The following is a 27,388-nucleotide window of genomic DNA, read 5'->3' on the forward strand; positions in this document are numbered from 1 at the left end:
TTTTAGAGGAAATATTGAGTCGACTTGAACATCATAATGCAAAATAATAAGCTTCACCTAGCTATACATTCTGGGGTGAGTGGATAGAACACGTGGATGCCAGAGTGGGCTGCGTTATATGCCCGTGACCTGTCGGCCTAAACCACCCGGTGAAAAGCGTGGCCGACCTCCTCGTCGTTACCGTTATACGATCCGAGTAAAACTAAACGATGCCATTGTGTGTTCGCCGCTCATGCCCACCAAACGTCGACAGTCACAAGTTAGGGGCTGTGATATGAATAAACCACATGGTCGTAAAGCGGACCCACGCTGCACCAATCACCCGTTTGCAGTCAGACTGGCGTGTGTTCATTCGTGTTCGATGCGGATTCCCAACGATTACCGGCGTGCTTTATTCTTGTCCGCTAGCGCCACGCTAATAACCCACTGATCGATTATTGAACAGCGGTGGCGGCAGAGCAGTGGTGGACCGGACCACCCCAATCAGGGCAGTGTGTTCAGTCCGGTCTGCGGACGGTGGTAGCGAGTACCAATCAATGTCCCCGTGCTGCTCAGGTGCGACCTTGACTGTCGGCGTGTCGTAAAAATTAGCCCCGACATGCGTGGCAAACTTGGGAAATCAGGCCAGTCTGCCCCCGAGCGAGACCTCGGGACCACACGGATCGATGTTTGGTTTTTGTTCCCGTGGCGGCACGCTGTTTGGCAGGCAATATTGGTCTGTTGTCTGAGCAACTTTGATCAGATGACAGCCAGCTCCTGCTTGAGACCGAATCTCTCTGTCAAGACGTAGGTCAGGAAAATGTGACTTGGAAGGTGGAAGTGGAAGTGTAGTTACTCTTTGATTGGTACAGCATGGAGTCTGATAATACCAAGACTACAAAGCTTGCTGTTGTTTGTGCTGGCGAATTGCCCTTTGCAACTGTCTCTAAATTAACTTGTTGCATGCAATTCGTGACTTCCCAAACACGGGCGGGCCTAAACCGGTTTATTTACGGTTACAAGTTACGCTGAGCTGCACCAGCATACGGAGACTCTCATTACCTGCGATGACGCCGAGAGCTCAACATGGTTTCACGCACACGACCTGCCCCTTTTCCGGTTGTTTGTTCCGGATACAGACCGGAATTGACTGGGGCACTTCCGTTAGGGGGACGGGGACCGTGCCACGTGATGGGAATATGTGCTGGTGACCAGCTGACTGACCAGTTAACATTGGTCATTGATGAGTGGACGATTATCACTCGTCATTGCCCTTACAGAGGTATACCTCTTCAAGGGCTTCTTTGTAACTTTTGAGGATTTTTTTTTCTTAGAGATACAAATCAGAAGTATTCTAACTATTCCTCGACGACGGACTACCGCACTTTATTTATTTTACCCTGGCTGCATGCTTTCAAGAACATATTATTATTGAGATAATGGTCTTATCTGAGTCTATCGTCCGTATACCTTTCATTTTTCAATACAGAGAAACGGGTAATATTCCTGAGGATTTTCTCACATGCTCTCGATAACCTTTTACAAGAGCAGGTAGCGGCAGGCCTTGGTGGCGCATGCATGTTCAGTATTCACTCCTTCTTGACGCCTATATTCACTACTGTGCTCAATACTTGACATGAACAAATATACGATGGGTGGGGTAGGGAGGATTGTGCCATACATGTCCCAATATACTTTGTCATGATATATTAATGGATTATTGCTGGAGTCGTAATGGTCACCATTTGGTGACTGCCATTCCTGTATCTCGATGATTTATGACAACGGGCAATGGGCATCCAGTCATAGAATGCAACACCGCGCCCCCTCGAGTGACATCGCAGCCCTGTGGTCATATTGTAACATTGCATGATGCATATCATCGGAGAATCGATGCAATATGAACAGGCAGTGGTATGAATCGCTTGGCTGGAAAAATTAACGTCAATACATGCAATCATAGGGGAAGTTTATACAGTTCAGTTGGATGTGTGGCTGCGTTCCAAAATCACGATCTGAGCCTGCCGAATATGCGTTTCGCCATTCGTGTTTCCTTTGCGTTCATCAGGAACTGCCACCTGATAATAGGCATGTAACCTCTGAAACTCTGCTCTTCATCTACTTCCAGCATAATGCTTGTTTTGTTTGTGAACTTCTAACCGAATTTCCAGCCTTCACATCTCTCTTCATTCGTGCTGTGCCGCCTATCTGTTTGGTGTTAGAACTAAGTGTTATGCTTGTTACTGTTATGTGTTTCGGACGAACATTTGGTTGATGTGGTTCGTTTGTTGTTCCTTGACGTGACGTTTCCTGGTGTTCTTTGTAACTTATGCTTCGATGGAAACATTTCTGAATAGCATGGTCTGTATTTTTCAGTCGGAAAACCTGGATGTGAGTAAGCCCTCCTATACACTTCAATCGCATCAATCGCTGAAAGCTTTGCAGTGCACTTGCTTACGCTACGTTTGCTTCTCAGAGTTGTTGACTTTGTGCTCATATCTGACCTTGTTTTCTCACCATATCTTCACCCCTACTGATGCATGGTGTGGCCGCAAAGTGGATGCGATATGCGTGTGTATATCACGCATGCCTTACATCCATTCCACCAACTGACAGCAGAGATCACCTTTTTACCAGCACGAGTGACCAAGCAGCACCATTTTGGTGCATGTGAAGACCGCATTTTTCAGCACCATTATTTGTTTTCCTCGAACGAGTTGTGCACACACACCAGCCATTCATATCTTTGAAACGATTTTGAAATGCGTACGAGAGGATCACCAACACTTTTTTGCCCAATGCAATGCCCAATACTCTTTCTAATGGTTTTGTCTAACTCTATCATCAAATTGTGCTTTATTTTAATACTTGATACATTAAACGGCTCTGGAGGATCTTCTGCAATCGTTGCAAACACCTATCAAAATAACTGTTTCGTTATTCTTTTGTAATCTTGTTGTATTTTAAAGGTAAGTAACTACGATGCAAATGCGGCAATTGACCATACGCCCGTTCATGTCACTCTCTGCCATATGCCCTTTTTCCAGCGCCCAAGGAAGCTGACTGTTCAGTCAGCATCTCACAGATCTGGCCTGGTTTCAGGGTCGGGACGGGCCGTCATCTGTGGCAGTCAGCGTGATCTGCGAGAGGAAGGGCACCACAGACCCGGTGAGAGTCTGAACGCGCCGCCGCGGTCCTTCCAAAAACCGTGCCATCTACCCAGCTCATGATCCACTCATCCAGAAAACATCCACTTCCCCGACGCTTCCGACGGCGTGCCCTGAGGCTAATTCGGCGCACGCTGCGACCACTTCGGCACGCTCGTGCAGCTCAGAACTCGAGCTGCCGCGAGCGACTGATTTTGCAGGCCAGAAAATATCCTCCCGAAACGTTCCATCGGTTTTACGAGAAGAGAAAGCGTTTCGTGAATGCAGGAAGTTTCATGGATGGGTGGATCACCAGTTGGATAGATGGCACTGTTTTTGGAAGGATCGCCGGTCGATGCGTTTTATTATGAGTGCTGGAAAAGCCAACCAATCACGAACTAGTTTTGCTGAAGAGGCAGGTTCTGCAAAACGAAATTATGATGGCATGTCTAGTATCAATAAAAGGACCGTGGCTCAGACGAGTCGCTCGGTCGTAACTCAGAACTCCAAAGCTTTGCACACTTCAAGAACTCCAAGCAAGTTGACAAGATCCACCATTTTAGTCAAGTTTTGAATAAAGATTTCGAAGAAAAATCAAAATAAATTCTGGTAGAAACTGGATACAATTTCATTTATACGCTCCATTGATTCACACGCTCCTATGCAGTTATTCACAGCGATTAATCTAAATGCAGCGCCAGCTCTAACCTAATGGGACAATAACTATGCCTACGAGCATAAGTCCGCCATTCGCCCTCGGACTGACAGTTCGGATGGCCCAGCCGCTCGAACAGGTCAGAACTGTTTCGGACAGCGGCGCCGCTCGTGTGAAATCGATGAAAAATCTGACTGACTGCTTCCGACACGCGAACCACGGGTGATGGCTCGATTTCGGACTCGATGCTTCCATGCCTCGCAAAATGGTCAAAGGAAACTGCGGAGGGGAGGCGTTGTATGTTTATGACCAGCTATATGTTACGGCCGTGTTCGGGAGTGGGTCTAGTTTGAAAGGAGAGCAGTGTGCATGAGTAGAAAAATTGGGGGACAAATTGCATAACGTGAGGAGAGAGAGAGAGAGAGAGAGAGAGAGAGAGAGAGAGTGAGAGAGAGAGAGAGAGAGAGAGAGAGAGAGAGAGAGAGAGAGAGAGAGAGAGAGAGAGAGAGAGAGAGAGAGAGAGAGAGAGAGAGAGAGAGAGAGAGAGAGAGAGAGAGAGAGAGAGAGAGAGAGAGAGAGAGAGAGAGAGAGAGAGAGAGAGAGAGAGAGAGAGAGAGAGAGAGAGAGAGAGAGAGAGAGAGAGAGAGAGAGAGAGAGAGAGAGAGAGAGGTTCGAAGTTGCATGATGCAATGCAAAAACCGATTCGCTCTTACGAAGAAAAAAGGGCACAAACCCTGGAGTTGTAAGAGCCCGGAGACCTTGTCGCTCCTCACTCGCCATTCCTTTTCACTTTTGTCCTTGACATGTCTCTTGCCGGCTGGTTTTGCAGTGTCACAACTCACAACCGTCAAAACAGCACTGTCCAAACACAACACCCGAGGCTACTTATCCGGTGACATTTCTTCACATGTTAGGCCTTGCATGCCTCCGAGGTTCGCCAGCGAAAGTCTCTGTCATGAGAGGTATTGTTCAAGGGAGCCTGACCAAACGACGTGAGACGGGAGCTCAGTGCTGGCGGGGGCGGGGGCGGGCCGCGAACCGCGACCTGCCGCCCCAGCCCCCGCCCCAGGCTCGTATCGCTGGGTCACGCGCTGGCTCCCACGGAGCGACGACCGCGATATACGCCGTCCGGAATTCGGCGGTACATGCAACCTGACATGCAACGGAGACCGCCATGTCGAATGGTCTCTCTCTTCACTTCAACGCAAGCGTGAATGGAAACATAGAAAGGGAAGCTGAAGAGGCTTTATTAAAAATGAAGTTTTTTTTTGTCTTTCGTTTATAAGTTGGTGAAAGAGGACACCGAGGTTGTTGCTTTTGTTTGCTTTTGCCGCAACTTACAGTCGGATGTATAACCATTTGTTTATTGTAGATATGTTCATTTGGTTGGATATCACTTAAAAATGATAGTGACGGACTCACGCGTGTTTTATGTAATCGACTAACAGTCTGTCAATGTGTTTCAGAGTATCGTCATTCCGGTCAATATTCGAGTTCAAGATGTCAATGATAACGCGCCCAGGTTCATCGGAGACCCGTACACATTGAACATATCCGAGGTAAGATATACACCGCAATTTAAGCGCAGTCATATAGCATCATATAAAGCACTGTGTCACGTTGAAGGCAATGTATGACCACGTCATGCGTTCTGGAGCGACATATGGCCGATTTGCTCACGCAAGGATGATCATTGATCGCTTATCACAAACGCGACGCCGCTTGTAGATCATTTTGAACGCCATCACGTTGCGAACATCTAAAAACAGAACAGATCCGAAGTATGCCACCCCGTGTCGTGAGTCACTTCTATGAATCACAATGCTTTACGACAGGCACCACCACGGCGTACCAGCCGTTCCCCGTCTCTTGCATTCGATCTGTGCCGCCCCCATTCAATGCCAAAAGACGCGACCGTAATTTGCCGCCATCGAGAGAAAGCCGGTTACCGACCGAAAGGAATACGCCACCGCCACTGGTGGCGACGCGCTTCATACTCCATTTCTATCGGCGCCGCGGCGCACGCGCTCCAAGTGGGGCGTGATCAGCGGCGCGGCAGAGCGCGGCGACTCGGGTGTTAATGGGGTCACTACAGCATCAGACAGCGGCTAATGACACCCAGTCGAGTCGTATTTGCCCAATCAAAACACATTTTGGTGATATGCTGGGTCGCGCAATGTCAGTGAGGAATAAGAAATGGCCTGGAACGATTTTGTTGTACGACACCGTTGTGCTTTGACAATGCTTTTCACGCTGGAACTACTAGGTCAGCCGCTTGGGGTATCACAGGTGCTAACCTGCGAAAAACTGCAACAAGAATGCTCCTCGCTCGTCAGTTGCAGCAAAGTTACCACATCCCAACGACAAACGCCATGGCCGCAGTGTGGACTGTGGACCCTAAATCACGGCCACTCGCTGGGCCGACCCCACCGCCGTCAACCCCTCCCTGGCGCGGTGATGACGTCACGTCCGGTCGGGGGAGGGGCGGCAGGTGACGCCGCCGGCTTCGCGTCGCCGGCGGCGGGCAGGTGCCGCCAGCGCCGGCGGCGACGCAGCGGCCGCCCAGGCACGCGCCGCCAACAGCCGCGTGGGAACCGCTGCCGCCCCCGCCCCCGCCGCCGCCGCCGCCGCCGCGCCGCGCACCTTTGTCCTCCGGCGGAAACGAGCGATGATACCGGACACGGTGTCTAATGTCCCCAGTCCGGCCCCTTCCTCAGTCCGGTCATGTCCGTTCGGGTCCGGTCCACATGGGTCGTAGCCCTCAGGGGGTGAATCATTGATACATGATACCGTACTGTCTTGACATACTATTGCCGGTGCAACTGACTGACGTTTCTTCATGTAAGGCTTCTCACAAGGATGGTGATGGCTAGACTGTTTCAAAGCTGATTTGGTGCTGGATGACGAAGCCATGATATAGGTTTAGCTCGGTTGATCTAGGTACTAACTAAAAATGCATTCTTTTATAATTTGTCCGAGAGTAACGCTAAGCCTGGTCAGGAAAATACAGAAGAAAAAGATGTTCACAGTTCAGCCGTCTAACAGCTAAAAGAAACCTGCTGGAACATCCACCTTGTTTGTAACGATAGTGTCATAGGGCGGGTGTGGTAACAATTACACGAACACTTGGCACTTAAACTTTTACAGACCTGTCGAAACGCGCATGCAGTTCACTGTATACTCCAATTACAAAACACATATTTCTTCTGCGGACAACACAATGTGATTTTTTTCATTTTGGGCGATTGCGCACTAAGTTGCAGCGTAATGAATGGCCAGGGTGTTCATGCAGCCATGTGATTAGATAGGATGACGTGTCACTGAATATGTTACTCACCGTGGTGGTAACAAGCATCACTCATGGTACTTTTACCCAAACTTTCATCGTAAGTCATAGCGAACTATGCATTGTGGTACCTAAAGTAAAAATGTAAACTCTCTCTCTCTCTCTCTCTCTCTCTTTCTCTCTCTCTCTCTATCTCTCTCTCTCTCTCTCTCTCTCCCTCCCCTTTCCTCTCCTCTCTAACCGGCAGGTAACCGTTCCGGGCACGGTGGTTCTTCAGGGCATCAAAGCCGTGGATGCCGATCAGCAGGGTCCCTTCTCTACCGTCCACTACTCCGTCATCGAGGGAAACTACGCCGTGAGTGTCGCTCACAATCTCAAAGAAGGCGCTGAGGTTGAACTATCTGTCTCTCGGCCCTCGGGATGGTTAACTGTCTACAGTTACAGTCTGCTTTTAGTTTATGAGAGCCAGAAAATTATGGCATACGTTTGGTGCTTACGAGTCCACTGGGAGATATGTGACTCACTCTGTTCACTGGAGAGGCCCTTGTCTTTGTGACACCGGTGTCACGCTCCGCGGCTGATGTGTCACGGCCCCGTCACGGCACGCGTCACGTCCTGTGCACGCGCTGCGTCACGAAATGGCGCACTCACTACCCAGCCAGGACGCTGTTTGTTCACCGGTTGGACAGAAGGGGTACCACTCTGCTGGCGTTGTTAAGTGTAAAGTAGCCTGACTCTGACTCACAGCCCAGTTAGCGCTAAAGCGATCGTCTTAAACGTGATTATATTTCAGCATCGCCTGGGTTACCACTTTTTAACTAAAGCGTAATATAATATCAAAGCAGCGCTTTGATATATCAGCGCTGCTTTGTATCAAAGCAGCGCTGATGAGACCTTCCGGTCTCATCAGCGCTGACCATTGCCCGACCCCTCGGCCGGTCAGCCCACTCCTCAGCCAGTCCGGGCTGTGCCAGGCACTGCCGCACCGATCCGGCTCCGCAGTATGGATCCGCGATTAGGCTGGCCAGTGGCAGTGGCACGCTATTATTTGTCATTACTAGTGATTGCTGGACTCCCAATGTCAGTGGACGGCTGGGGTAATTGTGAGGGAGTGTCGTGCGCTATATGACACTGCTACGTCTATGACACTGCTAGTCCCAAACAGAAAGGGAAGACCAGAATTGTCATCAGAATGACACTGAACTGTCAGCGGTAGACAAGCAAGGAAACTTCATGTTTATTGTACATAGACGCTGCTAAATTTGTGATGCACGTAACGCACGAGTGTGTCTATGCTTTAGAGCTAGAGCACCAGATAATCTTGAGTGAACCCAGGTCACCGAACAGCTCATGTTTGCCTCCAGACAATGTCACAGCCAAAAAAAGCAGCATTGTTTCATGTGCAGTTGTTGACCCTAGCGAACTGGGCTGAATCGGCCGGGGCTGGGCCATTGTTGACAGTAGTCTCGTGGCCCGCAACCCTTCCCAAGGACGGTGTTTTATTAGGGTGGTCCATAACGGCTTGCTGGATACAATGTGACGAGTGCTGGCGGGTTGTAACGACGCCGTACAGTTACGTCAGTTGAGATAGTTAATAGCTACGGAGCGATGCATGCAAACGAAAAAGCAAACCCACGACGGTATACGAATAGGTACCTGCACATCAAAAATGATATTTGATTTGTTTAAACTTTACAGGGTGTCCGGAAATTGATTGCACACTGTCCATATTCACGTATCTTGCACGTGCTCCCGCCAAACCGCTTAGGGATGTTCGCGACCCCGCCCCCGGGCACCCCAGCGTGTCAGGTGATCACGTGACCCAGCAGGTGACCTGACCCCAGCCGCAGTGAGTGGCCACTGGTCGCTTTCCGAGAGGTAGTCTTCGCACGCGGACCACATATCAGGAATGGTGAGGGAGCACACTTTGGCGACGCGCCACCGCGCGGTTGGAATGGTTGAAACCGGGATGACGGTAGGTGCAATGTTGCCCGACAAGTGGATGTATCTCGCCGGACCCTTCATTACTGACTGGTTCTCGACCGCAGCGGTGCAGCACTGAAGAATCGCAAGGGCCGTGGGAGAAAAACTGTGCTGAGCAGAGTGGCCAAAATCGTGCTCGCTAAGGCCGTGCTGAAAAGACGCCAATCGACGCGGAAACTGGCCAAAAAGCTGACTGAGAAGGGTCAAGCGGTGTCGAAGACCACTGTTCACAACTACATGGCAAAGTGCCTGGGTCTCAAACCGCTCAATCTGCGCCGGCAGCCAAAACTGGCCGAAGCCCAGAAGCTGAAGCGTCTGGTATTTGTCCGGGAGCAGAAGAACTGGACCATTCAGGACTGGCGGCGCGTCTTGTTCAGCAATGAGTCTGTGTTCGAGCTCATGCACCCGCGCTGAATCGCCAGAACGAGCGCGTCTGGGCGCACAACAGTGCTGAAGTACCTGCCATCGACACGGTGAAGCAGCCGCTGAAACTCATGGTCTGAGCCATGGTGAGTCATTGAGGCCTGTCAGAGCTCCACATCTTCCCCCGCGGTCAGGCCGTGACGGCCCAGTACTACGTGAAGGAGTTCTGAAGAAGTCTGCAGCTTCCGCGATAAGCAGAAGAGGCAGACGGGGGCGCCAACACAGGTCGAGCTGCTCCCGAAGATGTCCGAGGCGATCTTCCAGCAAGACGGTGCTTCAGCTCATCACGACGCCAGCACTCAACGGTGGTACTCATAGGCGGCGGAACGGGGGGGGCACCGGGGCACCGTGCCCCCCCTTGAATTCTGCAAGGGGGGCACCAATAGCAAGGTGCCCCCCTTAAATTTGATGTATTAGTACCAGGGGCGGATTCGGGAAAACTCTAAGGGGAGGTTCATGAATCGAAGTGGTGCCCCTACCTATGCCCAAAATTAAAACCTCAACGGATTTCGGCCACTTAATTTTGGTGGTGCCCTATTTTCAGTTTTTTTCTTTATTTTTGGCTAGTCATGTGATGACTGGTGCCCCTGCTAAGCCGCTGGTGCCCCTGGAAAGACTGTGGTACCTACCTACCCTGCCCCCTGACAAGCCTACGGTGGGCCCTGACATGACTTAGGTGCCCATGGGCCCTGACAGGCCCGTGGTGCCCCTGACAGGCCTGTGGTGTCCTTGCTAGGCCTGTGGTGTCCCTGGGCCTTGGCAGGTTTGTGGTGCCCCTGTTAGAACGCAGGTGCCCTTGACAGGTTTGTGGTGCCTCTGACAATCCTAAATTGCCAACGACAGGCTTGTGGTGCCCTTGACAGGCCCATGGTGCCCTTGCGAAGCCGGTGGTTCCCCTGCGAAGCCGATAGTGTCCCTGACAGGCCTCTGGTGCCCCTGGCAGGTCTGTGGTGCCCCTGGAAGACCTGTAGTGCTTTTGCTAGGCCGATGGTGCTCCTGACAGGCCTGTGGTGCTACTGACAGGCCCGTGGTGCCCCTGCTAGGCCTTTGGCACCCCTGGCGGGCCTGTGGTGCCCCTGTCGGCTGTCAGGCCTGTGGTGCTCCTGGCAGGCATGTGGTGACCCCAGGCCCTAAGTCATGACCCATGTGACCTCCACCCTGGGATTCGCCACTGATTAGTACTGCGATGGCTTCTTGGGAATTATACATGTAGGATAAATGGAATTTATCAAACGACAATAAGGAAGAGACAAACACATAGGTACTTGAGGATCAGCTTAAAGTTAACCACACATACGGGCAGGGGTGTAATTTTCCTAAAATGATTGTGGGTGCCCAGCTGTAGGGGCGCCCGGCGCCAGGCCGTTTTGGGGCGCGATAGATATTCTTTATGTGGGAGCCTAAATTAACACCGAATTTGATAACATTGCTAGCCGAATGGCGCTTCAAGTGACGTGTCTGACTAAGCAAATACACGCCTAAAAGTGGAAACTGACCGTAAGGACGTAAAAAATATGTAGAGAGGCGCCATCCAGTAGGAGGGGCACCAAATGTGGAGGCGCCAGACGGTTACGACTTACGAGGGCGCCGTGAGACGATGAAAAGGGCGCCATTCTCTTAGGAGGGCGCCGAGTGATTGAAAACGCTATGTGGTCCAGGGGCGCTAAGAGGCCAGAAGGGCGCCGCACAGTCAGTAGTGCTACGTTGGTGGGGACGTGGGGGCGCCAGATGGTTACGAGGGCGCCTTGAGATCATGAAAAGGGCGCCATTCTCGTAAAAGGGTGCCGAGTGATTGAAAACGCTATATGTGGTTCAGGGGCGCTGAGAGGCCAGAAGGGCGCCGAATAGTCGAGGGATGCGCGGTGAACAGAGACCATAAGGACGCGCGACGGTCAGGAGGGCGCCGTTAGACCATGAGAATGGCGTGGTGCTGTCAAAAGTGCGCCGTTCTCCCAGAAGGGCGCCGAGTGATCAAAACGCTATCCATGAACGCGAGACGGTCAGGAGGACGCCGTTAGAGCATGCGAAGGGCACCGTGCTCTCGAAAGGACGCTTGCAGCCTTGTAAAAGACTTGTGGGTGCCTTTTCATCATTGTGGGGGCATACTTCAGGATTGTGGGTGCATATGCCCCCACAAAGAGATATAAAATTAGGTACACCCCTGCATACGGGGGTGAACTGCCATTTTCGTTTAGTAAAAAAAAAAAACAAAAAAAAATATCGTGTCAGGGCTGTGACGAAAAATAAGTGGCCTAAATCCGATGAGAAAACAGGATTTGGGGGTACCCTAGGTTTGGCTCCTTGAGCCATGGTGCCCCCCCTTGTCTCAAATCGTTCCGCCGCCTATGGTGGTACTGGGACAACCTCCCAGGGCTTTGGGACAAGGGTGTGTGACTGGGCAACAGCTCTGACCCGTCTCCCATCGAGAACTTGCGGCTATCGTGCAGAGCGAGCTCGACATGATGGAGCCGGCTATCACCGAGCAAGCGCTTATCAGGAACCTCCAGTGAGCGTGGCTCAGCATTAGTGCAGAGACACTGTATAACCTGATGTGTGGCATGCACGACCGTATGAGGGAGTGTGTGCGATTGGGTGGAGGGTATATCGGTAAATAAACCATGACCCATGCATGTTTTGTTTCCTTGTTAAGTGGACTAGAAGAGTGCGCAATCAATTTCCGGACACCCTGTAAAGAGAAAGTACAATATGGGGAATGCGAAGATAGCCAGCAGTAACTTTATATTTTAGGGACTTTATATGAGTTAGATAGATAAAAGGAAAGTAATATGGGGATCAGTCACATGATTGTGTACGGTTCTGACGACAAGACTACCCCACAGGAGTATATTGACTTTGCGAATGGATTGGACGGTACCCTGCGACTGAAGCAGCAGCTCGACTTCGAGACTGTACAGCAGTTCCGACTCACCCTGCGTGCTGAGGTGAGGAAATGCTTCCACCAGTTCCAACGCTTTCACATGTGATGTCAGCATCTTGTAATCTTCAGTAGATTGTCACAACAATTCAACTGCATTGAGATCCATATGTGCCGAGTGAAGCAGTTCAAAAAGCTTTTGTTTTTGTTTATGGCCGAGCTCTATATTGAGCCAGGTGTTGACGTTATGTAATCTTGTTAATAACTTCATGCTGATCGATCGCTCCTCTAGATCAATGATGACCCTGCCGTGATACCACATCTCTGTCGATTCAATTCCACAGGACCAGGGCGACCCAGTCCGGTCCACGGAGGCCATTCTGACGGTGAACGTGATCGACGCGGACGACCAGAACCCGCGCTTTTTCGACGACCGCTACGTCACCACGCTGCCCACAGAGCCTCGCCAGGTGGGTGTGGATCAGGGCTGTGGGAACGAAGGGCTCATGGTTTTCTTACTTGCTGAAATTCTGAATGTTTTTTCATAACTCGAATTAATAAGAGCAAAGATCGCAAAGGTCACATGACTTAAATATCTACTGTTTTATACATACCTTCATCCACTGTTCATCGCGATATAAAAGTCCTGTTTCCGAGGCCAGCTAACAGTGCATGTTTTGCCTTACACCTCGAGGTCCCTCTATAACCAACGTAACTCACCATTTGGTGCAACCCAAACTCAGTTGTAATGATCCGGTCACGTGCAAACGCGAAATTAGTAAACACTAAACGCCCCTTGTGTAATAACAATTTTATACGGTGACCTGTAATCACTTCCACGTTCTGGGTTTTGAGCAAGTGGAATTCATATCCAGTGCTAGTTTTACCTGCCCAACGTTTACATGACAATGATATTCACAACGTGTGTGTGTGTGGGGGGGGGGGGGGGGTTGGGGTTGGACTGTTCATGCAATCCAGTTTATATGTATGATTACAATTAAAACATCGTTGGGTGGGACGTCAATGAACAGGATTCACGGTCAGTGCTATTTGTGTTTTTACTTCTTCCTTACTTCCTGTTATTTCCGGTAATTTGGCGCGCCATTTGGTGTTTCGTATGTCGTTTCTGTCCCCACTAGCCTTGGCCTGACAGTTATAATTGCGCGGTACCTAATAATTGCTCGATTCAATTTCAAAATGTGTTATTGGTCGTGTTTACCCCCAGGGTGACGTGCTGACACTTCGACCACGGCGCCTGCGGGCATTTGACCAGGACATTGGGATCAATGCGCCGGTCACATACGCTTTCACATCAGGTAAGGCGACTGTCGGACTGATGCGGATGTGCTACGCTGGCTAGTTCAATATAGATGCGCAATTGTTGTGTTTTCTTTCTACAGCACTGCATCGTCTATTACGATTGCTATAAAATATAAGAGCAAATATTTTTTTTTGCAGTAGAATTATAGCGTAGCATAAATTTTCAGTGATAGACGGTTACAGTTCGTTTCAAGGCATGACGATTTGAATTAACATTTAACCACCTGTCACAAGTACATGCTCTACCATATCTGGCATAACCGCGGTCAGTTTTCGACCGTCCCCTAACCACGGCCACGGTCACGCTGCTCTGACCATCTGTGTACATACGCTGACGTCACCGTCTCCATGACAACCCTCAGATGGCGCCGACTCGCATTATTTCGCCATTGATCGAGAGTCCGGAGAGATCTCGATCGCCGAGACCATCCCAGACTCGGAGCTGCTCCAGCCCATCACACTTGTTGTCAAGGTAACCGGGTCACGGCTGACGGCGTTACCATAACAACAGCGGTCACCTGAACAGACGCCGGTTTTTATGACAGGCTGGAGAACAAGGGTGGTCGTCAAGGCCCTATATAGAAGGTATGCTCATTAGGCCGAAGCAGCGATTTCCGTGACGTCACAGGTACGAAGGGTCGGACGGCTGTAATGCAATCCTATGGAAAATGACCCAACTTTAGGGCTCTCCCACATAGCTGCCAATTTCGACACTAAGGTAAAAGTTATATCACATAAAAGCTCAAATCAAGACGAACAAGAAACCTATCTGACGTTTTTAGTATTACTAACGGCTTAGACTCTATTCAAGTATATTCAGAGCTCTGCATTACCTCACTTTTTCTGCCGTCAATGCCACTACAAATGTCTAGTCGGCGCACGTGCGCTTGTCGAGCGGGGACCACCAGTCGGGCGATTCAGAGCTGCCGCCCAATCAGAACGCCGCAATGCCGTGACGTCATTGGTCGCACACGACACGTTACGGAGATAGGGATGAGACAGTCCTGGGTGGTCGTAAATGAAATTTTGTTTGTGCTGTAAGGATCGGTGAAAAATGCTGTTGATACATGTAGCTGAACGGTGCCTGAGTAGGTAGAGCACGTATGTTGTTTCGAAAGGGCCATGAGCAAGTGCTTGATCGATGTAAGCGCAATTCGTCGTTACCATTTACCCTTTACCTAGAGTTGCATTATTTGAATTAGCGCACACATTCAATAATACTCGTAAAAACACCTCAAAGCGGATCCGCGTACCTATAGCGTAAAAGAAGTTGAAAATAACATCCTAAACAATCTATATGGATTGAAATATCAATTCAATACCCTTCGCAATAGACATAATATTTATTATGTTAATAGACATAATATTTATTATGTTACAAGATAGCGCAAGGCGGTGGTGCGCTCCGAAGCAGGCATGTCTCTGGCTCCTCTTTCTAGATGTCGCTAGTGACCGGCGCCTGAAAATATGCTGTGCCGTATGGCATCTATTTACGGCTGCCGTCCCTAGATGGCAGCAGCGGTTGACACCTGAATGTATGCTGTACCGCATAACACGACTAAAAGCCTACGCGAAGATTTAGTCGCATATGATGATTTTTGGTTCACTGAGATCTATAATTCCAAGTCCAGACTCATGGAGAAACCCTTCCGTAGGCTTATGAGTAGGTTATCAGCGGGTTGAAACAAAATCCTGGCTGATGAATCATGTAGGGGAAGGTGGGGTAAGACGGCCCAGCGGGGCAAGACGGACCACCAGCCCTCCCGGCTGAACCGCTGCTGGTATCTACTGCTTTATGCACTCACTATGTTTGTTTTCCTTCGTAACAATGGCCACCTTGAGCTCATGCTGCTAGGATGGATAGCTTTTGAGTTATTGAGAAAAATGTTGTTTTTCGTCAAACCGATCTAATATAAGAGGTCTACGGGTGATTCAATTACGGCACCTTTCTTGCATGATTAGTTTCTATTTTGCACTTAGCTGTGAAGAACAAAGTTATAAACTTAGTTATAGTCGCACTTTAGGAAAGGCAAGGTTTTGCAATGTTGGGCTATTTGACATATACGTCATGATAATGACAGAATTTAGATTTGGGGCAAGACGGACCACTGTGGTCCGTCTTACCCTGTGGTGGTCCATTGCACCCTGCATATGGAAAGTTCTTTTCCAAAACATTGACACAAGCTTAAGTAAGCTAATTTTTCAGGAAGGAATCTTTGTTGCATGTGAGCCATGCATGCAAGTGCTCAGTTAGCATGCATTCATGCCAAACGACAATCAACACACGTGTTCCCAGCTTTTAGCTGCACTGCCATCACACATGAGTAAAGAATAAAGGCTCATTTTGTTATTTTACCATTCTGGTTACTTTTTCTTACAAGAGTACAGAGCAGAAGTGTAACACACATGAACGGATAGCAGGCACTGCTGGGTGGTCCGTCTTACCCCACATTTTTTCTTGTCTGAGTTTTTGACATGTCCCTCTTTAAGAGCATCCACCACCTAGATGTCTTTAATTTGAAATTTAGTCTTTACACATATCAACAGAGGAAGGATTGAGCATTCCTAAGACTATAAATAATATGAATTACGAGAGCAGTGTAGCAAGATATGCGGCCTCAAACCTTAGCTGGTCCGTCTTACCCCACCTTCCCTTAGGTATGCGAACGATGATCAGCTTGCAGATACCTATGCGTACGCAAACAAGCTGCATAATCTAAAAACAAACTATTTGTCTCACGTTTTGGGATTGCCTAGCATCGTGATCACTGACTTCCTCAGCCCTCTAGCGGTAAATCTCTGACCTGCGACCTCTGACCTGCCCTCAGGCGACCCAGGTGGACAACGCCGACCGGTATGCGCTGACGACGCTCACCGTTCGCCGCGAGGGGGTGTTCACCGAAGATCTTCAATTCGTGCAGGCCAACTACGTGGCTAGCGTGCTGGAGAACCGACGCGTCGGATCGGTCATCCTGACAGTCATCACCAACCGGCTCAGCGACCCGGTTAGTGACGAAAAGTGACCCACTATTCGGTCTATCCAAGACCCCGTGCTTTACTATCCAAGTCAGTTACCGTCAACCGTGTTCATTTGTGACAGAAAATCCGCTCAGTAGAGGGCCAATGGAAGCTAGATATGCGCAAAGATAGGACAGCCGGAAATGATTTGGAGGTACCCAACTGCATGCAGATAAAATACGAACATACCTCGCTCAATTGAACACCTGGCTTGGCGAAACTTTCCACGATGGTATTGGCATAACACTGACCCTGCGCTAAGTTCGAAGGTGTATCGGCTGCTCTGTCTCACCTATTTTCTTATTAGACCAAACACCAGCAGCCCTGTCAACCCCTATCCCCGTTGCTCTCCAGAGTGTGCGGTACTACATGCCCGAGCAGCCGAGCCAGTTCAAGATCCAGCGGAACGGCGAGGTGGTTCTCGTGGAGCCGCTCGACTACGAGACGCAGGACCGGCTCAACTTCTCCGTGGTGGCCACCAACGGACGACAGGTGAGGCTGGGGCGAGCCCTGGGCTGCTCTCGATCAGTCACTAGACAGGGTTAGGCTCAAGTTTTCGAATGTGGCAGTAGATGGCAGTGAGATCTGTATGCCTGGTTACACTGCACGGCTGAGGACGTCCTGTCGACGCCGCTGGTATTTTCCGATAGAAGACCTATAATAGTTAATGTTCCATATACAGTAGGCATCGTGCTTTCAATTTTGATATTTGCATTTATTTATTTATTCGAAAACAAGGTTTCTTACCTCAACTCACTAAAAAATATCATCTTAGATGGATAACAGCAGCTTTGTTTTAATCACCAAACGGTGATTTTCACACCTATTATAATGCTTACAGCCTCATACATTATAATGATAAATAATAATAATAATAATAATAATAATAATAATAATAATAATAATAATAATAATAATAATAATAATAATAATAATAATAATGTTTATTTCATGCCATCAGAGGCACATAACAATTATAATAACTCTCTGAAAATCTCCTGAAATTATAATAAGCCTCTGCCTTTTTGCCAGACGGATACTGCAAACATCTCCATAATCGTGCTGAACGTCAACGACTGGGACCCTCGCTTCCGCTACCCGAGTTTCGACTTCGCGGCCTCGCCGAGCGCCCGACCCGGTGACGTGGTGGGTCGTCTGACGGTGTATGACGGAGACCGCGGCGACCGCGTCTCGCTCGGACTGATGGGACAGGATGCCAGGTAGGTGGGAGGATGGTGGAACGGGATGCTAGCTAAGAGGAAAGGTAGAAATGTTATATGATGGTTGGAGAAGTCGTGAAACAGGACGCTAGGCTGGGCGCAAACCAGGTGGATGAGGCATTGTGAGATGAGGTGCTGGATGGGAAAAGGGATGATTCCTTCTGAAATATAAAAGCTTAGGTATCAGCTTAAAACAAATTATATCTTCCACAATGTGTCAAGATTTATAATCTTGCATAGTTGATTACGTTCATCCCTACGCCTCAAGCGAGACTCCTTTGCGAAGTCCTCCCAAAAGAAGTATTGCGAATCTTGATGAGAAGACTATCCTACAAATGCACGTCTGCACCACAGGGGTTTCTCGGTGACCAAAGAGGGTGACCTGGTGATCCGCGATGTCAGCGTCCTCAACTCGTCCGTGGCACACCTGGTGGCGGTGGCCAGAGACAGCGGAGTGCCTCCGCGACGGGTGAGTGATCCGCATCTCTCTCTCTCTCTCTCTCTCTCTCTCTCTCTCTCTCTCTCTCTCTCTCTCTCTCTCTCTCTCTCTCTCTCTCTCTCTCTCTCTCTCTCTCTCTCTCTCTCTCTCTCTCTCTCTCTCTCTCTCTCTCTCTCTCTCTCTCTCTCTCCTCTCTCTCCTCTCTCTCTCTCTCTCTCTCTCTCTCTCTCTCTCTCTCTCTCTCTCTCTCTCTCTCTCTCTCTCTCTCTCTCTCTCTCTCTCTCTCTCTCTCTCTCTCTCTCTCTCTCTCTCTCTCTCTCTCTCTCTCTCTCTCTCTCTCTCTCTCTCTCTCTCTCTCTCTCTCTCTCTCTCTCCTCTCTCTCTCTCTCTCCTCTCTCTCTCTCTCTCTCTCTCCTCTCTCTCTCTCTCTCTCTCTCTCTCTCTCTCTCTCTCTCTCTCTCTCTCTCTCTCTCTCTCTCTCTCTCTCTCTCTCTCTCTCTCTCTCTCTCTCTCTCTCTCTCTCTCTCTCTCTCTCTCTCTCTCTCTCTCTCTCTCTCTCTCTCTCTCTCTCTCTCTCTCTCTCTCTCTCTCTCTCTCTCTCTCTCTCTCTCTCTCTCTCTCTCTCTCTCTCTCTCTCTCTCTCTCTCTCTCTCTCTCTCTCTCTCTCTCTCTCTCTCTCTCTCTCTCTCTCTCTCTCTCTCTCTCTCCTCTCTCTCTCTCTCTCTCTCTCTCTCTCTCTCTCTCTCTCTCTCTCTCTCTCTCTCTCTCTCTCTCTCTCTCTCTCTCTCTCTCTCTCTCTCTCTCTCTCTCTCTCTCTCTCTCTCTCTCTCTCTCTCTCTCTCTCTCTCTCTCTCTCTCTCTCTCTCTCTCTCTCTCTCTCTCTCTCTCTCTCTCTCTCTCTCTCTCTCTCTCTCTCTCTCTCTCTCTCTCTCTCTCTCTCTCTCTCTCTCTCTCTCTCTCTCTCTCTCTCTCTCTCTCTCTCTCTCTCTCTCTCTCTCTCTCTCTCCTCTCTCTCTCTCTCTCTCTCTCTCTCTCTCTCTCTCTCTCTCTCCTCTCTCTCTCTCTCTCTCTCTCTCTCTCTCTCTCTCTCTCTCTCTCTCTCTCTCTCTCTCTCTCTCTCTCTCTCTCTCTCTCTCTCTCTCTCTCTCTCTATCTCTCTCTCTCTCTCTACGGTCTAGATAAAGAAGGCCATATTTCACTCTCACTCTCCAGGAAAAAAATATAATACATCGTGTCATCTTCTCACTATGTATCGTCCTATGTTTTAATTATGGTTGTACTTCAGAATAATATATGATACAAATAAGAACCTTATATTTGGCAAAGTGCCAAACTTATTGCTGTTCTGAATATTGATGGAAGCTAGAAACGGAAACGGCTGTGTGAGAAATTTCTCTGTCCAGTCTAGACGATGAAAATCAATACACTCATGTTCCCTGTAAAATACTATCGGTCATGTTTAACAACTCGATTAAATCAGCATTATAAAGCTCTCACGAACATTTCCTATGTTAAACAAAACATGTCCTAGAAGTCGGGTCAACACAGTTATGTGAGCCGCCTACGTCAACGGCTTCATCGGAATTAAACAGTGTGAACATGATGGTTACCATGGGTCAATGAGCATTAATTGCATAAAACATCGGTCACTCAGACTGGAAATATGTGTCTTCGATGTCATTTCCCGAGGCCAATTAAGTGGAGCGGAAGCGAATATCACGATTCGGCGGCCTTCCCGAGCGTCGGCGGGCGATACTTTGAACAATAAAACGACATTGTGCTTATGGTACAGCTCTTGACTGCCTCAACCTTCAGCATAAGGCAAAGAAGTTAACACCGTGCTCTCGGAAAATGAAGCGACAATACAAATTGACGGCGACCGGCTGTTCTGTGACAATTGAGTCACGGTAAATCGCCAGTGAGGTCTACATTGCATTTCACTTTGGACAGGCATTGCCATAAGCGAACTGGATGGAGCATGCATGAAAATGAACAAAACCTACGCTAAGAAAATTGAGTTAAATATTACAAACGCTGAATAGTGAATACAGCCCTAACGACGCGCGTTGCCAACGCCAGTCTGTCTGCTCAAATCTGGTATAGCTCTGCTGTCTGCTGTTGCTTCGGATCCAATGGAAAAACGCCCAGACCCGAAGTCTGCCATCAGCCCCACTGTCCCTCTAAGTTTCAGAAATCAGTAGCTACCATTCCGTTTTTCAGTCATCAGTCATGTTTAACATCGGGCCATGTTTTGGTCGCCAGTGACGCCGCCACTATGTGATTCAGTCAGAAACACCGCTACTCTATGTGTTTCAGTCTTCTGTACCGGTGACGGTTCGTTTCCCACAAGAGCTACTCGGACCCAGCACCCGGGCTGAGAGCTCACTACTGCTGATGATCATATTCGGAGTGCTGCTCGGAGTCCTGATTCTGGTCATCGTCACACTCGCTCTCTACATCTGCAAATAGTGAGTACCGCCGAGTCTCGAGAAACATGTAAGTCAGAAAAAGTCAATAGGATAATGGTTGTCGTCTTGGGTTGTTCCTTCAGCGGGTGCATGAGAATATGCAGTAACGGGAAACACCCGATGTTTCCCGGATTTGTGCATTCTGTAATGATGTCAGTTTTCGTGTACCACTTACAATGTGTTGCTTGGTTATGCATTGCTAAGTCATGATATAAATGTGCAATGCGTTCTGTAAGAAACTGCGGAAAGCAGCTTACATACTTGTCATTTAGCCGCCAAATGCAACAAATGCAATCCCCAATCATACGAGCCGCGTTTTTCCCGGAAGATCATACAATAGCAAAACAAATGTAACATTTGCGTGGATTGCTGTAACACCTTTGCCGTTCCTTTTAGTAAGAAACAATCGACGCGGGACACGTTCGTCTTATTTTTAGACAAACACACAGGGTTTGTAACTACTTGGGTAAATCCTGAATCTGTCGAAGATGCTAAAAATCACAAAAACACCTGTATTTGTACAACTACCATAACCAAAATTCACTGCAATAAATACTACATATCCAGGACATTTTAAAAAGACAAAAGCGACATACAAAACATGACAATGCGATTATAATAGTATTTAATGAGCAATTTATATTTCCGACAAATGAGCGGCCATGGAGAAGGTAACGAGACGTGTCCAGTGTCCACTCCCAATGTGAAACACAAAAGCATTGAAAAGTTGGTGCTATCCGTTTACCTTTTGAACATGATGGATAAGTGTGGTAGGATACATCGCTGTAAGCTTATGAATTCAAACATAAATGAATAAATACTACCACAGATAACAATAGTACTACTGTTATCTGTGATAATGCGTATGTTGCGATGCCTTAAAACATTTTAGGGGTGGAAAAATCAACGTATAGGTATGACCAATCTGTTTTTCCTTCAATAAGTACACACAGATTCGAATACGCAGCACTGTCCTTGAACATATCCTGCAATCAACAAATAAAAACGCACACTTACAGTCGGTTGGGAGCCAAATTATTGTTTCTCATAACACAAAGAGTGTTGGGCCTCCCGTCCGTATGCGCTGAAACGATTTTCCTGCGGAAGCCGCCTGACTATATAGTTTGCCGTTATTTCCTTCTTGACGCCAGAATGTAACCTTCAAAGATGAAAGAAACTCTTTCAGACTACACACAATGCGCTTTTATAGGGCCTATGAGCAACCATTACTGGAATTGAGGTGTTCCTAAACGGTATGCATGATAAAATGAACAGCCTTGATTGGTTTTTAAGTGCAGAAGTTTATGTCGGTAAAATATTAACCAGCACCGAACGCATGTTGGCTTATAAAAAGAGCAATGATGACCTGAAATTAAGAGGAAACCACCTAACTACCTAACCAGTATAACGCCTTTGGGGGCTTGTTTTGGGCGACTAACGGAGCGAGCGAGAGAGTAGGCCTTGCACGTGCGAAATTGCGAGGGGGTACCTCCAACTGACTTGTGCACGGCACCCTACTAACCGGTCTCTAGCGATGTGCCAAATTTGGGCACAATCGGCCCAGCCGTTCTCGAGATCTGGAAGCGGCACCCTGCACGTGCGCACGTGCAAAATGGGTCCCAACTGACTTGTGCACGGCACCCTACTAACCGGTCCCTAACTGTGTACCAAATTTGAGCGCAATCGGTCGAGCCGTTCCCGAGATCTGGAAACGACCCCTGCACGTGCGCACGTGCTGCAGCACCCCAACTCTGGCACATGGATATGCAGTGCCTAGTGGGTGCCTACCTACCTGCCAACTTTCAGCGCAATCGGCCAAGTAGTTACCGAGATATTGCAACAAATACAAAACTGACACCTCTTCGTTTTGCACGTGGCACGTGCATAAGGGATCACCCACATGCATCGGGATAGTCCAATACTTGGTAGAAGGAATGAAGGTACCCTACAAAAATTACCGCATGTAAATCGGTCAAGTGGTTGCTGAGATATAAGCCTCGCAAAAGCGTCCGCACGGCCGGCCGGCCGGCCGCTCATACTCAGAAATTTCCGTTAATCTAAGGAAAGACTACGCTCGCTTCGCTCGCTCCGTAATAAATGGTTTGCATTGCGTTGATACCTACCAGTATAACGCCTTTTGGGGCGACTAACGGAGCGAGCGAGAGGGTGGGCCTTGCACGTGCGAAATTTCGAGGGGGTACCTCCAACTGACTTGTGCACGGCACTCTACTAACCGGTCTCTGGCGATGTGCCAAATTTGAGCACAATCGGCCCAGCCGTTCTCGAGATCTGAAAGCGGCACCCTGCACGTGCGCACGTGCAAAATGGGTCCCAACTGACTTGTGCACGGCACCCTACTAACCGGTCCCTAACTGTGTACCAAATTTGAGCGCCATCGGTCCAGCCGTTCTCGAGATCTGGAAACGACCCCTGCACGTGCGCACGTGCAGCAGCACCCCAACTCTGGCACATGGATATGCAGTGCCTAGTGGGTGCCTACCTACATGCCAACTTTCAGCGCAATCGGCCAAGTAGTTACCGAGATATTGCAACAATTACAAAACTGACACCTCTTCGTTTTGCACGTGGCACGTGCATAAGGGGTCACCCACATGCATCGGGAATAGTCCAATACTTGGTAGAAGGAATGAAGCTACCCTACAAAAACTACCGCGTGTAAATCGGTCAAGTGGTTGCTGAGATATAAGCCTCGCAAAAGCGTCCGCACGGCCGGCCGGCCGGCCGGCCGGCCGGCCGTGGTCACGCTTTTGCGAGGCTTATATCTCAGCAACCACTTGACCGATTTACACGCGGTAATTTTTGTAGGGTAGCTTCATTCCTTCTACCAAGTATTGCACTATTCCCGATGCATGTGGGTGACCCCTTATGCACGTGCCACGTGCAAAACGAAGAGGTGTCACTTTTGTAATTGTTGCAATATCTCGGTAACTACTTGGCCGATTGCGCTGAAAGTTGGCATGTAGGTAGGCACCCACTAGGCACTGCATATACATGTGCCAGAGTTGGGGTGCTGCTGCACGTGCGCACGTGCAGGGGTCGTTTCCAGATCTCGAGAACGGCTGGACCGATTGCGCTCAAATTTGGTACACGGTTACGGAGCAGTTAGTAGGGTGCCGTGCACAAGTCAGTTGGGACCCATTTTGCACGTGCGCACGTGCAGGGGGCCGCTTCCAGATCTCGAGAACGGCTGGGCCGATTGTGCTCAAATTTGGCACATCGCTAGAAACCGGTTAGTAAGGTGCCGTGCACAAGTCAGTTGGAGGTACCCCCTCGCAATTTCGCACGTGCAAGGCCCACCCTCTCGCTCGCTCCGTTAGTCGCCACAAAAGGCGTTATACTGGTGATACCAACGATCATGAGCACGGTCCATATTCCGCTTCACTTTCAATGACCATTTAGCGTATGAAGTACACTGGTATGTACAGGTCTCGCGGGTTTTAGCGGTAGATTTTGCACCTAGAAAATTAAGTGTACTTCAGGCTATATCTTCGCTCGTCTTAAGCTTTTAAGTGTTGAAGATGCGATCGACTTGTTGGTTCACAAGCCGGCCATGATTGTATAAAATGGCTTCATCGTAGATCGATTAGTTTCTGAGATATAACCGGAAATGTAAAAGTGCAAAACCTACCACTTAATCTCGCGAGAGCCGTAGCCCGTACATACCTAATGGTGTGCTAAGAGCAAAAGATATTTAAAAGTTAGCATACATCCATGATCCATTATATGGCTAATGAAAGGTATTATTTATCGTTAAAAGAAGTTGGCGGCAATAGCCGTTTTCACGACGGGCTATCCGGCGAATGCACCTGATTTGACCAAATCTGCACCTAATTCCTCTGCAGCAAATATCTTCATTTTATGAATTTATTTCAGTACTTATAATCGATGATGCTCTCTGATAATATGACAAAGGCATATAAGCAATTAGTGCAACCCTAGCTGATAGCTGCTAAGAGACACACTGAACCTGATTTGACCAAATCTGCACCTAATCTGTACCAGATGTGCACCAAATGTGTACCAGATGGCCGTCGTGAAAACGGCTAATGTAGACTGGACATAAGTATACTAAAGGGAGACACGCTTAGCCTGTCAACCAAATCTCGCCTCTGCAACATCGACGCTTCAGCCGCCTGATGACGTCGAGGTCTCGGTGCGTTGTTTCCCTATTCTGTTCGGTACCGTCTTCCTTTGCTGTTTCCTGTATACCACTTAAAACGTTTAAAAGTTCCGTTCCCAATGTTTGGCGACATGTGTTACGTGACAACGGTATTAGTGCCGAAGTAAATCTCCGCAAAAGTCTTGCTTTGATCCTGTTATGAGCGCCACATTTCCCCAACATCAAGAATAGTAGGCCGTGCGTGTGACCTTGGCGTAGCCTCCTATGCGTCCCCCGGAGGCGCGCGTATGCTACGGTACCGTAATAAGACCAGTTCATGCCGCCCATTGAGCCCGCACACAAAACGGGGAAAGACCGCCAATCCTGTTGGCTGAGCGCAGCGCGGTCAGTTGTTCGGTCGTAACACTTCGACTAGGAACATGGAATGAGGGGCCCTTCATTAGCGCGCAAGGTTCCTCGTCATTTACTGTCCAAAAACTTTAAAAATTAAAGAGACCCGGCCACCTTACATGAACTTAACAAATATCAGCCCCAAAAAGAGACTGACCAGTGCTCAGTGGTCACATCATTATAATTCTTTATTGGAGTATTTCAACAGCGATAATAAGTGGCTAGGAATATTGTCGCATTCGCTATGCCGTTTATCAAGCCTATACCGCCGAATATATTTTTTTTCTTAATCTAGTCATACTGCTGGTAAGCCAGCCACAATTGGCCTATTGTTGAATGCCATCGTTGATTCAGTTCTGTTTCTGTTGTGCCTCGTTTTGTCCTTCAAAACATCGGTATTGTGCACTGTGCATTCCGAACTGAGCTCGTATAACCCAGTCCCACTCCGTATCCGCAGTAAGAAGGATCGTGCGCGGAACCGTCGCACCTCGCCCGCGCTGGGGACCAAGGTGGCCAGCTACGTCAACAACTCGATCCCGCACGAGAAGCTGGACGGCGGCGGCAGCGGCAGCGGGCCGGACTCACCGCGCTCCTCGCACATCGGATCGAACCTGGTGGTCGACCTCGACACCGTCAACCTCGACAGTGAGTGGGGACAGTTTCAGACCATCTGGTGACTGATATTGGTAGCACAGAGAAAGATGTCAAACGTCAATCTAATTGTAAAACGATATAAAATCGAAGATGGCTGCTAGACGACTTAAAAAACATAAGAATAATTGTTTTTCCGTGAATGAGGTTGATGTGTAAAGCAACGCAAACACCGTAGCTTTAGAATAACGTGTGAAAATAGGGCAAACAATTAAATAAGACGACGGCGGATTATTTTACCGACATTGACCGGTCTACAACTGTGCGTTTTTCGGTAAACTGAGCACAGCCATAGTCGGACCGGTCAAAGTTTCCCGGCGCATCGGGCTGTTCCAAAAATCGATAATGAGTCATCGACCCGCCTGTGAACCGGAGTGCCGCTTCTTCCTGTCATTTCTTCCTTCTCCCTGTGACCTGTGCCTCGGCCGTCCGTTTGCTGTCGCGACTGCCGACAGAACATTACTGGACTCTGAATATCCTGTCCGCAGTTTTCCCCGATTGAGGTCTGGCTAGTGTCACCGTGTCGTCCAGTTCAGGACGTATAGCAGTTAGTGGTGGTAGTTCTAGTGACAATTGAACCGCAAACATTGGCGTAATTGAGTGGTTTAGCCATGGTAAGGCGCAGTTGCTCAAGAAACTGCAGTCGTTAGCGCTAAATGCTAACAGGCGTGGGGCTTCTCCACCACTTGATTCCATGACTTTCCTTTTAGTGGAAAGTCCACACATTCCGACATTTGCTGTCGCTGTTTGTGTCCCGTAATTAGCGAACCATTCATCCACTCACCAACCCCACGTTTTCAGGATCGCTGGGCGGCACCGCCACCCTCTCCCGAAGCAGTCGCCGTTTCTCCAGAGGAGCCTCCGCCAACGGCAGTCTGCGCAATCCTCTGGCGACGGGAGCTGACCTCGGCACGGCCACCCTGGCGCGCCAGGCGGCCGCCGTCCGCGGCTCGCAGAGGTCACTGCAGTCCAACGCCAGCTCGACCTTCCGACCGGGAGGATCAGTCTCCGGCTGGCCAGACGGCAGTATACCCAAACGGGTCAAGAAGCTCAGCTGGGAGGATGAACAGAATCGGGTACGGGTACGGGACAGATGTACTGACTGTGAGGAACGCTGAGTCTTGGCACCGATGGTTTGGTTGAGAGAATGTGGTGAGCGTATTGTTGATCGGACTAACCAGTAACCAGGTCGAGTGGTTTTGCTCCCGTGTTTACTCATTGTGAGTGCGTTACTCATCGCGACGTTTATTGATTGATTTTTTTTATAATGAATCCGATTATAAACAGGTGGTGAAGCTGCTGCCCAGAAAGGTAAAGTTCCCGGCAAGTATAAACCCAGTGTTGATGCTCAAACCCCCGAGGATAATCCCACGGATGTGAATTTACCCGTCACC

The 27,388-nt window shown here is 49.0% G+C and overlaps 1 protein-coding gene across 3 annotated transcripts in view; it reads left to right on the forward strand.

The window, feature by feature from the left end:
• Positions 1-27,388, forward strand: part of LOC122393236 (protocadherin Fat 3-like) — a 45,024-nt gene that overhangs the window by 15,051 nt on the left and 2,585 nt on the right. For 2 of the 3 annotated variants that reach the window (XM_043389086.1, XM_043389085.1), the window contains exons 4-17: positions 3,082-3,147; positions 5,247-5,339; positions 7,314-7,421; positions 12,313-12,414; positions 12,692-12,817; positions 13,573-13,663; positions 14,030-14,139; positions 16,496-16,672; positions 17,040-17,177; positions 17,718-17,905; positions 18,260-18,374; positions 20,661-20,812; positions 25,801-25,988; positions 26,796-27,070. In XM_043389086.1, the coding sequence (XP_043245021.1) occupies positions 3,082-3,147; positions 5,247-5,339; positions 7,314-7,421; positions 12,313-12,414; positions 12,692-12,817; positions 13,573-13,663; positions 14,030-14,139; positions 16,496-16,672; positions 17,040-17,177; positions 17,718-17,905; positions 18,260-18,374; positions 20,661-20,812; positions 25,801-25,988; positions 26,796-27,070 (1,929 nt within the window). Of the gene's footprint in view, positions 1-2,139; positions 2,371-3,081; positions 3,148-5,246; positions 5,340-7,313; positions 7,422-12,312; positions 12,415-12,691; positions 12,818-13,572; positions 13,664-14,029; positions 14,140-16,495; positions 16,673-17,039; positions 17,178-17,717; positions 17,906-18,259; positions 18,375-20,660; positions 20,813-25,800; positions 25,989-26,795; positions 27,071-27,388 lie in introns of those variants that run through there. The other variant, XM_043389087.1, reaches the window with a different exon arrangement.

This window comes from Amphibalanus amphitrite, unplaced genomic scaffold (genome assembly GCF_019059575.1).
Source record: "Amphibalanus amphitrite isolate SeventyFive unplaced genomic scaffold, NRLGWU_Aamphi_draft 000525F_arrow, whole genome shotgun sequence".
Lineage (NCBI taxonomy): Eukaryota > Metazoa > Arthropoda > Thecostraca > Balanomorpha > Balanidae > Amphibalanus > Amphibalanus amphitrite.